The sequence below is a fragment of the Centruroides sculpturatus genome, unplaced genomic scaffold, assembly GCF_000671375.1.
Source record: "Centruroides sculpturatus isolate CEXI.00-Female unplaced genomic scaffold, Cexi_2.0 scaffold96, whole genome shotgun sequence".
Lineage (NCBI taxonomy): Eukaryota > Metazoa > Arthropoda > Arachnida > Scorpiones > Buthidae > Centruroides > Centruroides sculpturatus.
Genome location: NW_019384376.1, coordinates 865,970 through 883,007, shown reverse-complemented (window position 1 = coordinate 883,007; position 17,038 = coordinate 865,970). Strand labels below are relative to the sequence as shown.

Sequence of the window (17,038 nt, the reverse complement as noted above, 5' to 3'; positions counted from 1 at the left end):
AAAATATTATATGTCAAGTTATCTTCTCATGCAGGTGAAAGTCAAGGACTATTTTCTATTGAAAATACCAATTCCCATCTACCTGACCAATGAAATTGCAATGTTCTGCACAACCTGATCATCACATTGTTAGCAAGTACAAAATATGTACTCGGGGTTGTCTGGAGTGCCAAACTTAAATCTTTGGCCCATTTGCTTGAAAATCTGATTGTTTTTATTTTTTTAATCACGAATACATCATCAAAAATTTCCCAGGAAACACCTGGTAACTTTGCTAGTTATATATAAAATTCTAACTTCAGATAAGCCAGATTTAGAGAAGAAAGGGAAAAAGTTCAAATCTGTACTATGTTTCAGTTGTTGTTAGATCAGGATTATTTATGCAAAGCCATTGATGATTATATTAGAATTGTTTATTACAGAACAAGTTTTTTTTAATTTGAATAGCAGGAAAAAAAATCTGAAAATTTTCAGTTATCCATTTTAGAAAATCAAACTACCGATACCATAACTTCATACAGCTAATCCACAGATAATTACTAGAACAAAAATTAAGCACGTGCATAACTCATACCATCAGATACCTTGTGCTTGAAGAGTGGCTGATTGTTGAAAACATGACACATACTAGTCAGGTTGCCAGATGTCCTTTATTTCAAAGGGCAATCTTTTATTTTAGCTAAATTGTCCTTGTCCTTTATTGAAATGAGAAAGGATGCAATTTGTCCTTTATTTTCATTTCAATGTTTTTGCGTGTTTCGTAATGGTAAATTTCCATACAAGCTTAGGTCTATCCTTGATGCTTACATATCAATCCATATCCTTCTCCATAGAAAGCTATGATTTATTAATACATATTTTGAATTAATTCAGACTGCAATGGCACCATTATACATAGCATTTATACCAAAGCTGGTTAATTGAAAAAACCAAATACTTTCTATTAGTAGAAATGCTTTTGATCTGTTCAAACATTTTCAGCTTATACAACTACATTTGAACAAAGAACTGCAATGGCAAACACACCACTTTACACAATTCCTTTTTTGTTCAAACATAATTATGTAAGCCAACAATGACCTGTAAAAAGAGATTTAAAAATGTTTCTACTAATGAAGTATTTGGTACCCTAAATTAAGCAGTTTTGTTATATATTCTATATTTTAACTTCTAAATTAAACTAAAATTTGCAAATATTTATATAGTTGATACCTTAAAATGAACAACAATAAAGCAAATTTTGTTATTGTCCAACGTTAATTTTCACACGATAAAGCAAACAAAAATTTTACCAGAATTTGTTAAATTAAACTTTGTATTAACTTTACAAACCCAAGAAATAACAATATTTCCAATAATTGATGCTTTTTACACTTTTTGACAAATAATAAAAAGTGGAAGTGTAATAAATGTTCCATTTTGAATAAAATAGATTTTTTTCTCTGGGTTTGACCTCCAATTGTAGAACAATTCAAACATCTGGTTTTAGAAGACCATTCTACTAAAGTTAGAAAATAGAGGTTAAAGTTCATGGACATCCACCCGTTTAAATGTATGTGGAGTGCATACAGTGATGCCAGGTTTAGCTACTTTGTACCAAGTTTGGCTGCTTTCTTTTTAGATCTTTTTGGGCCAAAAAATATTTTCTACTTTTTCAAACAATCTTCAAGAGAAAAAAAATAACAGATTTCTTTTAGCTTTGTTTTGTTTAATCACTCTGATATACTGCTCCACACTTAAATGGTAAATACTAACACCTCCTCATTTTACTTGATTTGAAAATCATTTAAAACAATTTATTTTTGTAAATAAATTTTATTTTATTTAACTTTTAGTAAATTAATTCAAAATATTATAGTTTAGAGATTTCAATCACCTGTTAAGCCTTAACACAATAAATTATATAATCTTGAAAATTGAAAATTATTAATATGAATTTTCAATAAAGCAAACAACCTACTGTTCCTTTAACAATTCATATTAATGCAAGTTGACTGCAGTCAATGTGAAAATTATAATTTTTAAATCAAAATTTTAAAATATAGACAGAATTATTAACTATAAATTATTTAATTTTGCTTTTTTGGAGGTAGAATGGAATGAAAGTTGGAGTATGACAGCATTAATCCTTTCTGTATCCTTTAATCCCAGTCATAGATATCCAGTAACCCTATTTACTGGTACTTCCATTACTAAACCCAACATATTAATAATAAGTCAAATGATAGCAGTAATTAATCAGGCTATTTTTCACTACTACTATTAGTAGTGAACAATCAATTATGGCGATTGTTTGACTTCTTTTTTATATTCTGACTAGACTTTATGTAATGAAACATACCTTTTGATTTCAAGCAGTATTTTATTATAATAAAAACATTTCTCAGTTAGGACTAATTAATAGATTTCATAAAATAGGTGTAGTTTCATTATATAATCATTTTACGTTCTAGTATACCTTGAGAATATTTTGATTAGACTTTAATCAGTGAAACTGATATTCTAATTTAATCTAAAGGTAAAAAGGTAGGATATCATCTTGTATTAATAATAATTATATTAATTTTAGAATTAAATTTAATAATTTTGAATATTCTAGGTAGTGTTACCACCTGTCCAGTTTTCATCCGGACAGTCCGGACATTGACTCACTGTCCAGGTGAACTATTAATTTTGTCTGGGAATTTCATAGAAATTGTGAAATTACTATGAAACGAAATTCTTGCAAAATTTTTTACAAATTTACACTATTTTAACAGCAAAAGAACTCACATTCACTGAAACTCATCTGCAATTCTGCCATGTTAGTCTGTTTACTCTGATGTGTGGCACGCAACCCGTCAACTTTGTTTTTTTTTTTTTTTTTTTCACGTACGATCGTACACGTCTCCAATAGAGCTAAGTTATCTGTACCTGTTCTTTCAGTTCTTTCTTAATTTAGGTTACTTACGTTACTCCTATGCAAGTCCGTAGTCCCTAACTGTAACTGATTTAGAACCGGCATGCACATTATTCTTTGCATTTTAAAATGACATTGCACAAGAGTCAGGTACTTTGGGCTATGTTTTAGCAAGACTTTAATCATTGAGACTAAATAACTTTGAACTATAACTACAAGTCTGTTCAAACAAACCTGAAGTGCTGTCCTGGTCAGCAATTTTGAAAAGGTGGCAACACTAATTCTAGGGAAAAACCTGACACAGAGTGAGACTTTAAATCGATAATGTTAATATAAGATGACCTAAGNATATACAGGCAATTTGTTTACCCTCATTTCCTTGTATAGGCTTAACAGTATGGTATCTTTGTACTTTCTGGAGGTTATGAGAGTAGAGAATAAGGGCAGTTGTTAATTGTGATGTTTTATAGCACTTTAGTAGGTTCCTTAGTATAATACTGAATACAGTTAACTGCAACTTTGTGAGATGGCAAAAAAAAAAAAATAATAATAATGTTTTACCTCATAATATAAAATTAATCTGCTTTGCAGAACAGAATGGAAAGCAACAGGCCAATGAAAATTTGGTATAAGTGAGGCACTTGTTTGCTACTGGTGTAAACAAGAACGAACTCTAAGCAACACAAAGCCCAATGTGAGAATATTTCATGGTCCCAAAACTGGAAAATATCCCCAACTTGAGGAAAAACTGTTCCATTATATTGAAGAAACATGTAATGACATCTGTGCTGTAACACATGATATGTATATGCTGTAATCATGGGCTTACAATATTGCTCAGACACAAAATATTTCTTAAGGCTAGTTGAGGATGGGTCAGCAGATTTATGAAGAGGAAAAATCATCACACACCTATCAAAAACAGCTGAATACTATTTGATGTGAGAGTTCAAAATACTTAGAGTATGTATGCAAAGTTTTTAAAATATTAAAACTATCTTATAAAATCATGACTTCTGTTAANGTTTTACCTCATAATATAAAATTAATCTGCTTTGCAGAACAAAATGGAAAGCAACAGGCCAATGAAAATTTGGTATAAGTGAGGCACTTGTTTGCTACTGGTGTAAACAAGAACGAACTCTAAGCAACACAAAGTCCAATGTGAGGGTATTTCATGGTCCCAAAACTGGAAAATATCCCCAACTTGAGGAAAAACTGTTCCAGTATGTTGAAGAAACATGCAATGACATCTGTGCTGTAACACATGATATGTATATGCTGTAATCATGGGCTTACAATATTGCTCAGACACAAAATATTTCTTCTCTCAAACTTAAAGCTAGTTGAGGATGGGTCAGCAGATTTATGAAGAGGAAAAATCATCACACACCTATCAAAAACAGCTGCATACTATTTGATGTGAGAGTTCAAAATACTTAGAGTATGTATGCAAAGTTTTTAAAATATTAAAACTATCTTATAAAATCATGACTTCTGTTAATTAATCAAGATTTCTTGTAAGAATAAATACCGATATAGTCTACCTTCAAAAATAATTCATGTATTTTTCACATCTCAATTTTTGATTAGTAAAACATGGAAAAAAAATACAAAAACATGTGTGCAGAAATGCAGTATGAGTTAAGAGGTCAAAATACACACGTCAACTGTATTGAAACAACATTTATAATTATTTCAACTCAACATTGAAATTTTGTAAAATTTTTAAATTGGTATAAAATTGTTACAACTAAAAATCTGTCTTTATTTTTCTATTTAAAAGCAGTTTATTTATAGTTATTCACTTAAATGAGATCACAAATATCATTTAAATAGTAAAGACACTTGATACTAAAGATAGTTGCTCTAATTGAATAATTGCATTTCTAGAATGCTGCTTAAATAAATTTTTCACTATTAAGTTTCATTCATCTGCCACTGTTTTATTTTTTAACAAATTAGTTAAGCTAACAATTCATTCACTTCAATGAATAATATAACAACTTACTTTTATGTAGCATTTTCACACAATTTGTTAACGCATCCTGCTAAATTTTCCCTCCTTAATGTGATTAGTGTGAATGATTATCCAAACAATGCTTTAGAAATGTTGAATAGCATCATTATTTTTACATTTTCCTTATTTACAAAATAATTTATAGTATGAAGTGCTAACTTTATCTGTAAGTGTTCATCAATTTATCATAAATAAGAGACATACACATATTTAAATTTCATTCCTTCAACAGTGCATTGCTAAACTAAACACATGCTTAAGTACACAAAACAGCACTGTTAAAATTTAGCATTGGCTTTTAGAATCTGTCAACAGGTGACATTTGAATGAACAAAAGATTCATTTACACTTGACAAATTAAGTTTTTGTCTGACATTCAATAAAAGGAAAAACAATTATAATTATATGATAATTTTATTCTCAAAATAGAGGGTTAAGTCAGTTAATGCTGGATGTTTCCTGAACTCTAGACATTTTCTTTACTTTTCTGCTACAACTGATTACGTGCAATGTGTTTCCCTTGATCCAATTACACATTCTAACTTAAAAGTTATAGTGATATTCTACAGGTAAACGAATAATAGTTGCTATTACTTAATTAGCATGTCAAACAATACAATATATAAATGACAAACTTATTCTCATTGCATTGTTTTGGACTGTTTAATCCAGGGATATACAACATGTGACCTGCTTATTGTTTCAATGTGACCTAATGCCTGAGTTTGGTAAAAACTTTAACAAGTCTATCCAAATATTCATAAATTCATTATGGATATTTGGATAGACTTGTTAAAGTTTTCATTAGTGGTATTTTAATTTAAATCCTTTTATAACATTCAAGTTTATTAGTTTCATATTGGATAAAAAAATATTTGTGTGATGATACAAATATTTTTTAACGTCTATGCAGGTATATTTTAGCTATATTACTGCAGTCTGTTTAAAAATAATTTTAATTTAATATAACTCAAGACAACACCAAAGTGTAGTGGCATGCAAATTTATTATAAGCCTACTTACTAATCATGTGAATAAACCAATAGTTAGGAAATATTTAAACTTTTTATAGTCATTTCTTCAATGTCAGAGGGTCCCTGAACTCCTGTATACAAAATTAAAGGAAAGGGAATTAAAAACTGTATACACAATTAAATGGATGGCCCCTTTCAAAATATATTGACAATAAACACATTTGCTTTTAAAACTCTCTGTCCTGAGGGCACTAAGAGTGTCTTTTTCACAAGCTCCATTATGGGTTCAGACACGCCCACAATGAGACAGCTGGGTAGTGATGGGTGGGGTCCGACAATAAATANGATGGCCCCTTTCAAAATATATTGACAATAAACACATTTGCTTTTAAAACTCTCTGTCCTGAGGGCACTAAGAGTGTCTTTTTCACAAGCTCCATTATGGGTTCAGACACGCCCACAATGAGACAGCTGGGTAGTGATGGGTGGGGTCCGACAATAAATACATCAGCTAGAAAAATTGGTAAATTTTATTTTATCTCTAAACAAATGTATATAATACTCAATCTCCAATTCAAAGCAAAACTTCAAATTAAAATGGATGCCAAAAATTATCTTTATGAGACTCCTAGTTCATTCCACAAGATCTGAGAAAGTTACTTGTGAATAATTTGTCAAGTTATTATTAAGATGCTTTGCCGTTTTATGTAAATTAGTTAATTTGGAATTTTTAACAAACATTCATCAATAAATAACAACATATTAATTATTAAAAATCAACCAATATAATTTACCATATTTTATTTTTTAAATACTTCCATGGCACCATTTATTATAATAAATTAACTTGACAGTTCTTGCTTGTTTTACTTGCAATACAGTGTGCATTGCCCTTCCAAATTTCCACCTAGCTATTTCAAAAAAGTAATTTTTGTTACCGACTGATAATTACTGTTGGACAAACGAAAGAATTCTGTTTTATGATTTTTCTTGGTTTATCTAGTTTACCGTCCAAACTGATTATCCGTGTCAATTGCATTTAAATCAAGTTAAAGTAAAATCTACAGTGACTATGTATCTTTTTCTTTATCTTGTTTTTAACAGAATGTTTCTTCATAACTGCAGAAGCAGTCATCTTGAATCACATAACACTATCTTTGTACGCATAATACAGTAAATAAATAAATTTAGATCTATGAGTAAAACATACAAATCTAAAATTATGAAAGGTATGGTATAAATAGCCCACCTGAATATTTTGTGTCAACCAAAACCTCTGCTTTCTTCCTCTAAATTAGAAAGAAAAACAAAGATACTTTTGCAAACAAAAATTAGATTTCATAATTTCCTATAAATCAAAAGTTTCCCTATTTGTTTATATGCAAATCATGGGGAAAAATGTTTTAACTTTTTTATATTGTCAATTCATTCTTACATGAATAGCAGAAATTTCAATAATTATAATCAACATGTAAATCCTACAATACTTTTTAAAAATTTAAATATATAACTGACAAGTTATTTCTTACAATGTAAATTTATTGCATTAGGAAAACTTGCCTCACTACAAAAATGTCACAAAAGCTGTTTCCTATATTTTAAATTTAAATACTTTAAAACATTACAGGATTACCGAGTTGTATTACCAGTATAAAGGATTGTTAGAAAGCATTTAAACTTCAAATTATATAGATCATAAAAAGTCTATTTCCTGATATATATATATATTCTTACTTTATATATTGCATGTAAATATTGTTCAACAAAGCATACTTAGGATTTCTTCCAGAAAGAACACACCAAGTGTTAAAAAAGAAAAAAATTTTACATATATTTTAAAAACAGAGCAACCAAAGTCTGAATTATAATAAGGCAAATGAACCAGGTTACTATATGTTATATTGATAAGAATGGATATTCTAGGAATATAAGGTTATTTTTTTTATGTTTATGCACATCAAATTATAATCTCCACAATCTTAGTACTTTGGGAATCCTGAAATTGCAATATAAAAGTATAGTTGAAATATCGAGACATTATACAAATTAATATGCCCGGAAATGCAAAAACTAAAACTACACTACCAAAATTACTGTTATTTTATAACTAATCTCATCTTCAGTAACATTACTAAATGAAAAGTTTAAATTTTATTCTAAATAATTCTTCAAATTTTACATTTTTAATACAAAACAAATCAAATAATACTTCTTTCAGATTATTCTAATTTAGTCAGGAGCAAAAGCACAAACACCACAAAACAAATGTTTTCTCTTTATACAACATATAAACATCCAGTCTAAAGGAAAACTCAAACTTATGATCCAGAGCTAGTTGAGGATGGGTCAGCAGATTTATGAAGAGGAAAAATCTTTCTGTACTTAGAAGAACTATGTTGTACCAAAGGTTGAATAAATAGTGAATAAATACTTATATAGTCTATCTTTGAAAATAATTCACATATTTTTCACATCTCAATTTTTGTTTAGTAAAATATGGCAAAAAAGTTTGAAAAATACATGTGGAAATGTGGTATTTATTTATTTTATGGTAACTAATGTTCCAGGTTATCATTTTTTGGTAAATACACCAAGCAAATAAAACACTCACCTAAGAAACTTCAGCACAGTTTAATAATCAAGAATGTTCTCAATCTCTCCGGTGGATCTATTTCAGTTGCTTACAACAGTTGTTATTTATTGGAACTAAGATTATTGGCCAAGCATTGCTCTAGTATGTTTCTTAACTTTGATCAGAGACAGTCTAATATTCTGTACAGAGAACATTAAGGTATGAAATTCCAGGAAATTTCTTCTTAATTATTAGAAGAGTTTGAATTTCCTTCATTTAAAATTTACANTAATTTGTAATGTAAATATTTAATTTATTAAATTTGATCAAAGAAGATAACTATAAAATTTGAAGATTTATCATTGTCATGACTCAGTATAACAGATGAATGTTTTATATAATACATGTAAATATTGTTGTACACATTTTAAAATCAGACTGATGACTATTAAACCCATCTGAGTAGCAAAAAAATACTAAAACTATCAATAATAAGAAAAACATTGCACAAAACACGTAATAAAACAGGAAAAACTGATTCATTTTCAATTGTAAAGGAATAATCTTCCAAAAATACACCAACTTTTCCTCTTCAAGCACAAATTTCATGTTATAATAAAAGTATTGTGCTTTTTATATAATCTCATCTTTTTAACACTGCAGACATATTAAATATATTTACAATAACAACTCAAAGTATAATCAGCTTGTATTAGTTTATCTTGAATTTATCATGAATCTTCAATTAATTTGCATAAAAAAAATAAAAGTTTAATGCTAATATGACATTAATTGTACATGTAGCTGTATAGTTATTTATAAAGTTGTGGTAGTTACTATTATAAATTACTCATTATATAACAGCTTCTTATTAAGAAATGATACAATGCTTGTTTCCACAAATTTAGCAATAAATATAGATATATTAAAATATAACAAGTAAATTTAACAAGTAAATACATAAATTATACTTTAAAAATATTTTACATAAACAGATAACAAAAAGGAAACTACCTTTCTTCATTTTAGCAAACTTAAGAAAAGTGGTTTCCTTTTTATTAAAGAAGTATTTTGGCAGTACTCCACAATATTTGTTTTTAAAAAATTTGTAAAGACCTTGAAGTATAAATCATAAATCAATACATAGAAGAGTTTTAGAAAGCAATCATTTAAATATGTAGGAAATTTTAATAATTAATATATTATTGCAACTTAATGAAAATTTACAAGTATTGTATCAAAAATTTAATCATAGAAACTACATACAGATCTTCAGATTAAATATTTGCATTATTAACTCGAATATTTTAGAATTTTTTTATTAGACAGTGCAAAAACTAAACTATCCTCTTGTAAAAGTAATAAAATCTACATTTTATTCATATTTTAATTCTCAAATTATGAATTAAAACAAATCATCATCATCATATGTATCTATAATATATTTTAAAAAGTTAATTTATCAAATAATGTGTTAATTTTTTCAAATTTATCTTTTTGATGTATGAGGTGTATGTCAAAAATAAAGCCCAGTCACTAATTACAGATTATTGATGGTTGGTCATGTACTGTACTGTACTGTACAACCCCCACTATATGGGATTGTACAGTACATGTACAATAATTCTAATATAATAATATTAATAATAATTCTAAGTATAATAATAAGTGATCTTTAAGTAGTTTTCAGTCTATATTTTCTATTCCATGACAGATTTATAATGGCTGAAAGAATAAACAATTCCACCAGCTGCAAGTCAGATCAGTAATCTGACTTTGCAGATCTGATNCACGATAATGTGCTCATAGAAAAGTTCAAAAAGTCGTTTCAATTCTATTTATTTATTGGAGTGTTTGTGGATTCACGATATTTTTTGTTTTTCCGTCTGGTATCTATAATATATTTTAAAAAGTTAATTTATCAAATAATGTGTTAATTTTTTCAAATTTATCTTTTTGATGTATGAGGTGTATGTCAAAAATAAAGCCCAGTCACTAATTACAGATTATTGATGGTTGGTCATGTACTGTACTGTACTGTACAACCCCCACTATATGGGATTGTACAGTACATGTACAATAATTCTAATATAATAATATTAATAATAATTCTAAGTATAATAATAAGTGATCTTTAAGTAGTTTTCAGTCTATATTTTCTATTCCATGACAGATTTATAATGGCTTATAGAATTGTTTGTTCTCGAAATCTGTCAATTGACTTTGATAAAATGTTGCCATTTTCCATTAATTACCAAAAAATGAAATAAACAATGGGGTCCATGACTTCATTTTCAAGATACAAAGTCCTAACAAAAGCATGTGTGACAACATAATGTCTCACAAATCACACAATGTCCCAAACTCGCTAGCATGCCTTCTGTGTATTTATAGAATTGAATTCATTCTCAAAATTTGATAAGCTAATTCTCATAAAACTTTGCCATTTTATGCTGATTGTGATGAAAATTCCAGAAATGTAAAATTTAAATGTAGAAAATAGTAATCCATGTCGTCATTTTCATATAAAGTGGAGTCAAAGTAATAATATCTGTGCTCCCTCAGCACACCTAACAAAATTTAGGAGTCAAATTAAAAAACAGTATTGCATACACCTAACAGAAAATAGAGCAAAAAACAAACAGAACTCAAGAATAAAACATTTGGCATTGATTGCTTTGTTCTTGGATTGCCTCTCCGTGTTGTTGTAAAGTGCAAGGATCATCTCTGTGCCCCCAGCCAGTGCAAAGATAGCCTCTTTCATGATGGAAAGTGCAAAATTCATCTATCCATGACTGTCAGGTACAAGGATCACTTTTTCTGTGTCTAACAAATGCAAGCATTGCTTTTTTCTTCCCAGCTCTGCCTTCTTTCTATCACAATACAATAAAGGTCACACAATGTCCTAGTTAAAAAATAACTTTTATATTATTAATTATAATAAAAGGCAAAAGACTTAATTTTGACAGCAGAGTTTTTAAAAATATTANAATATTAATAATAATTCTAAGTATAATAATAAGTGATCTTTAAGTAGTTTTCAGTCTATATTTTCTATTCCATGACAGATTTATAATGGCTGAAAGAATAAACAATTCCACCAGCTGCAAGTCAGATCAGTAATCTGACTTTGCAGATCTGATATTATTTTATTAATGCAAAACGTCACAATACCACAGAAACTTATTGCAAATTATATAAAATTTATGGCCCTAGCATAATGAGTGAAGTAAAGCTTAGGCAATGCTGTCAGTTTGCCTAAGCTTTACTTCAGAATGGAATCTATATATTTATTTTTTTGACCAGGGCTTCTTAAACTATAGGTCGTGACCCCATTTGGGGTCACTTAACGAAATCTTGGGGTCGCGAGATTTTAATGCAAAATATTGAAAATAATTTGTGAGAGTTTGAAAATGGCACGCTTTGTATCATAGGTTTCGTGAGATGCACTTTGTGTCACTTCTGGTGCAGCGAGACAACAATTTAACAACACTGATTATAGTGTGAACTAGTGTAGTGTTGTCGCTTTTCAGTGTATTCAGTTCTCTGTTCCATTGTAACACAAGAGTGAACTGTGATAGTACACCATTATTGTTTTTGCCAATTTGTATATATCTTTATATTTTTTTGGGTCGCGAAAAAAATCACAATCATAAATGGGGTTGTGAACAAAAAAGTTTAAGAAGCCCTGTTTTAGACTGTTACAAGTAAGAGGAAGAAGAATTGTCTCTCATTGCTGGTAACAAAACAAATTTCTCAAGTGAACATTGAGTCAAAACAACAATCCATGCAATAGCATCATCAATCTTCACCAAAGCAAAAAAAAAAAAAAAAACCGGGTTAACATGGAAGGTTATCGCCACTTATTTGGAATCAAAAACATGCTATCCTCATGGATTTCTGATGCCATCATGTCATCATACATAGCATTCAGAATTGGTAATGTTGATGTTGATGTCAGAAATCACTTTTTATGACAAAGTGCACCCAAACACTCCATACAAAAAATTCAGCAGTTTAGATGGAAATGTTTTGAATCTCCTTTGTATAGCCCAAACCTTGCACAAATGACTTTTATATGTTCCTTCATCTCAGTGTCTTCATTCTCAATGATCCAAAGAGAGCAATGAGCTGAAAGCAGCAGTAGCAAAGTGGTTAAGTAACCCCTATGGTATGAAGGTCAGGTTTTAACATGTATCAGTCTAACACCTATTCTACATGCTTTGCATGTAGACGTGCGTCCCTAAAACTATGTATAACATCAAGTACTCCACAAACAGTCAAGTCGGATAATCGAAGCCGGCAGAGTCATGTGGGCTAAATAATTAAACACCACAGGCTTTGAAGTACTGCCATTGGGGCTACCTAGATGCACTTCTAACAAACAATCTTTAAAATAATCAAGAATTTGTTGTTTGTTTATAAGGCAAAAATAAACTCTATATTGATCAATATTTACACAGAGTGAAATAAGGATGTAAGAGAGGATTTAAAAGTGACTTACCCTAAGTAAAGACCTCTGCCTTGATATAAAAGTGACCATAGTTTCCCTTCTTAAGTAAACTATAGTTTTGACAGCAACCATGAGGCCAGAACTTATAAAAATCGGTCCAACCACCCACATGTGACCCAAACTAGAGAAGAAATTTTCGCTGTCGTCCAAAGCAAGGATAGTTATGACAGTTCCAACCGAGAAAAGTATAATGGCCAAGGTAAAGTAGCAATAAGAAGTACAATTACAGACGAGTACTCCGGTGGTCTCCATTGATTCCGGACGTCTACTCCGACGTTCGATTATCTCCATTTTTACATTAGTTTAATCTCTTTTCGCCTGCGATAAAAGATTAATTCAATATAACATTGTTAAATTTTCTCAAATACGTTCATAAACTTCTCATAATCGTCTCTCGTGATTTTCGCCTTGACGTCACTGCCTCCTAGCGGATTGTATTTATTTACGTTTAGTTCGTCTGGTTTTCTTTACGTTGCCAGCTTCTGTCATAAAAATAAAATAAAATATTATGATTATTTTTCGTAAATAACGCGACGATTAGAATAAATATTACGCATATTATTTGAATTATTTTAATTAAAATTTATTTTAAAATTCTGTTTATCTATTAAATAAAATAATTTTATTTGTTTATATATTTAAAAACAGTATTTTCAAAACATTTTTGTCGTGTGGGCATTAAAAGGGCCTTTTTAGCCAGCCCGTTATCAATTCGGCTAGGCTCCCTCGTCATAAAAATACGAAGATATCACACTATAAAATGATTAGCTGAAAGGAGAAGAAGAAAGGGAAGTGTTTTCCTTTCTCTTTCTCCTTCGGTAGATCGCCCATGTGTCGTGTTGCCGCAACACATGGGCGATCTACCGAGGGGATGCCTCTTGGGAGGTCTTTTAAGGAAACTGGTCCCTATTTAGGTGTTACTAACGCGAATAAAACCCGGAAGACTCCGTATGCCCAGCCCGTTGGAGAGGCGCGAACCCACGACCAACTACGAGCGAATCATTTACCAGTGTTTAGTGGTTCGCTACGTTTGAACAGTGGCGCGTTATAGCTTCGTAGCGCCCAGACGAATTTGAATTAGAAGCCCATGTACAGTGTTGACTTCAGAAATTTTTCTTTTGGAGAATTTTTTTGGAAAAATATTTTCTTATAAAATATTATTTTGAGTAATTGTAATATTTTAATATTTAAATATTAAAATATTACAATAGGGCACGTAATACCTTAAATATTTAGGGCACGTAATTGCCCTTTTAGCCCATAGAATAATACGCCATTGCATTTGAATACAAAATGGAGTAATGTAAGTCCTTTATTTTCCGCTGGTCTGTGACACTCGTCGAGTTAGGATAGTCCCTTATTATTTGGGTTCCTCGTTATAGATCGAATCACTAATGCACACGATAATGTGCTCATAGAAAAGTTCAAAAAGTCGTTTCAATTCTATTTATTTATTGGAGTGTTTGTGGATTCACGATATTTTTTGTTTTTCCGTCTGGTGCGTACACGAATAAATCGGAAGGTTTTTCGACGCGTGAGCCGGCCACATACAGTTGTCCATGCGAGAAGCACGGATTCTCCAAATTTAGCCTAATATGAGAGTTCGAAAAGTTTAATATTATTTTATACATTATATGTTTAATTGACGTGCCAAAGTACTGAAATAAATAATAAATTAATAATTCGAGCAACGTCAATTTTTTCATTTATATGAGTAAGCGTTACAAATCAATATACATCATCCGAAGATCATCGCTCCGTTCGGAGCGATATCTTCGGATGATGTCTAAAAGCCGGATGTTAAATTGTGTGATTGTAAGTAATTTTATTGCTGCTATTAAAATTTTAGAGAGTTATTTAAATACTTTCCGAAACTTTCAAGCAGAATTATGCAAAAATCCCCGTTTGAACATATATTAGAAAAAGGCTATACGTTTTTGATTTTGTCTTCAAAAAATTTTAATTTAAACTGCAATTTATTAATAACATTTCATAGTTCTAGCCAATTTCACAAACATTTTAATTCTAGTTAGAATAATAAAAATCACTTACAGGTTTTATTTTATTTGCTTGGATTATTAGAAATTATGCTACAATTAATTGTAACAAAATAGTACTTATTTTATATGACATACGTCACATAAAATAAATACTATTTTGCATATGTACTATATAATTTTGTGATTTTATTCAAAAATTTCTAATTTATATACTGCTGTAGATCTTCAAATGACGGCGTTCTTGAAATATCGATTGCCACCTCTCAATTTCCAAATAACACCGGCAAAATGGACCTTTTCGGCGTCAGTGCTGAATAATCTTCCTACATACAATTTACACTTTGATTTATAGGAAAATTTAGTGGAAACACTCCGGTCAGATAGACAAGCGTTATGCATTCACATACCACACTGGAGTATCCAGGTTCGAATTTGATTCGGATCTTTAGGCTAATTCATGATCAATAGCGGATTATGTTCGTATAAAGCCATAGGCACAATTTTGTTACAAGGTCCTTTATGTAAAAGTGGCTTTTTGATGTTAAAAAGACAATAAAATCCTTAAATAACAAGGTTTTTTGTAATATACACTTTTTAAACGTTCACTAAATTTTTAGTCATATCTTTTTGCTATGTAATTTTTGAGGCCCCTCGAGACGACAAGATCCTAGGCGCGCACCTATTGAGTAATCTGCCACTTTTCATGATCAATTAGGATCAGGACATCATATCCATTTTCTGTCCTTATTATCGACTACATCGTAGACAAGCTTCCAATATTGCGCAAACTGGAGTTTGGTTTGCAACATATAATATCGAGGGCGTATAACTTAGACATCGTAGATTATTTCACGCGTTACAAAAGCAAACAAAATATTTCATTTGCCTGGATGATTTTATACATTACCTATTTTCACTAATACTAATAAATTTATATATATATAAACTTATCGAAGCATACTTGTATATGCATCCTGTAATAAACCATGTAAAGAAACTTAGGCTCGCCATTTTAAAATATTCTAATTACTCCATAACAACAGTTCAAATGACTAAGGTGGCATCCTATCGCTCTGGGAAACCCGGGATTAGACGGGTCAAAAAATCCCAAGAATTTTTGGAAGTGGTTTATCAGATATGTCGGGCCCGTTCCGGCCCGACATATCTGATAGACCACCAATGGGGCCCCGTTCCGGCCGCCCCATTGGTGGCCTAGCCAAACCCATAATAGGCTTGCTACAAAGAAGACCCTCTTAGGGCTCAAAGAGCGAAGAGTTTTAAAAAAGATTTCTCCATAACTTATTTAAATGCATGTATCAATTTTCAAATCAAACTACTTTGTGATTAATTATTAATTTTATAATATTTCTAATTATCTTATCTCATAAGTGATATTTAGTGCGCACTAATTAACTTGACCTCGTTGCGCATTTAAAACATAAATAAATAAATAAATTATCATCCGGAACATAGAATAAAACATACATTCTCAAGTTACAGATTTTCATGTGATATACCTTACATTATAAAACCAAAAATTAATTTCATTTTGTGTCTTGAAATATTTCTAATTTGTGGAAGGAATTACAAAGAATTGCATTACAAAATATTAAAAATTCTGCAGAAAGGAAGAGACATCTATTTAATATTTATAAAAAAAAAAAAAAAAAAACTTTTCGTTTACGATAATTTAACACTTAACGATGCGAATAATGTAATTGTTTCATACATTTAAAATTTTTTCTGAAAACCGTACTTTAATGAAATATACATATCTTACTGATACATTTTAAGTTTCTATTAACCTTCTAATATAGAAAATATTGTAAATATAGTCTAAAATCTTATGTACATATTAGAAACTTCATAGATTTTTCAAAAAACGCGCAATAATTCTAGAATTTCTAGCATTTCAAATTGCAATATTCTATATAATTCGTACTTACCTTGCTGCTGGCTTCAATAAAGTAGAGAAATTTTATTTTTATATTATCTGCTGATTTCTAAATGTAAATGTATCCGTTATCATCTGAATCAGATAGAACTAGAGAAACTTATTG

The 17,038-nt window shown here is 29.9% G+C and overlaps 1 protein-coding gene across 1 annotated transcript in view; it reads right to left on the bottom strand.

Moving 5' to 3' along the window:
- LOC111617181 overlaps positions 1 to 17,038 on the bottom strand; it is a 47,938-nt gene extending 30,900 nt beyond the window's left edge. The window contains exons 1-2 of the mRNA XM_023358513.1: positions 16,925 to 17,038; positions 12,970 to 13,460 (exon numbers count right to left, since the gene is read on the bottom strand). Coding sequence (XP_023214281.1) covers positions 12,970 to 13,269 — 300 coding nt within the window. The 5' untranslated portion in view covers positions 13,270 to 13,460; positions 16,925 to 17,038. The remainder of the gene's footprint in view (positions 1 to 12,969; positions 13,461 to 16,924) is intronic.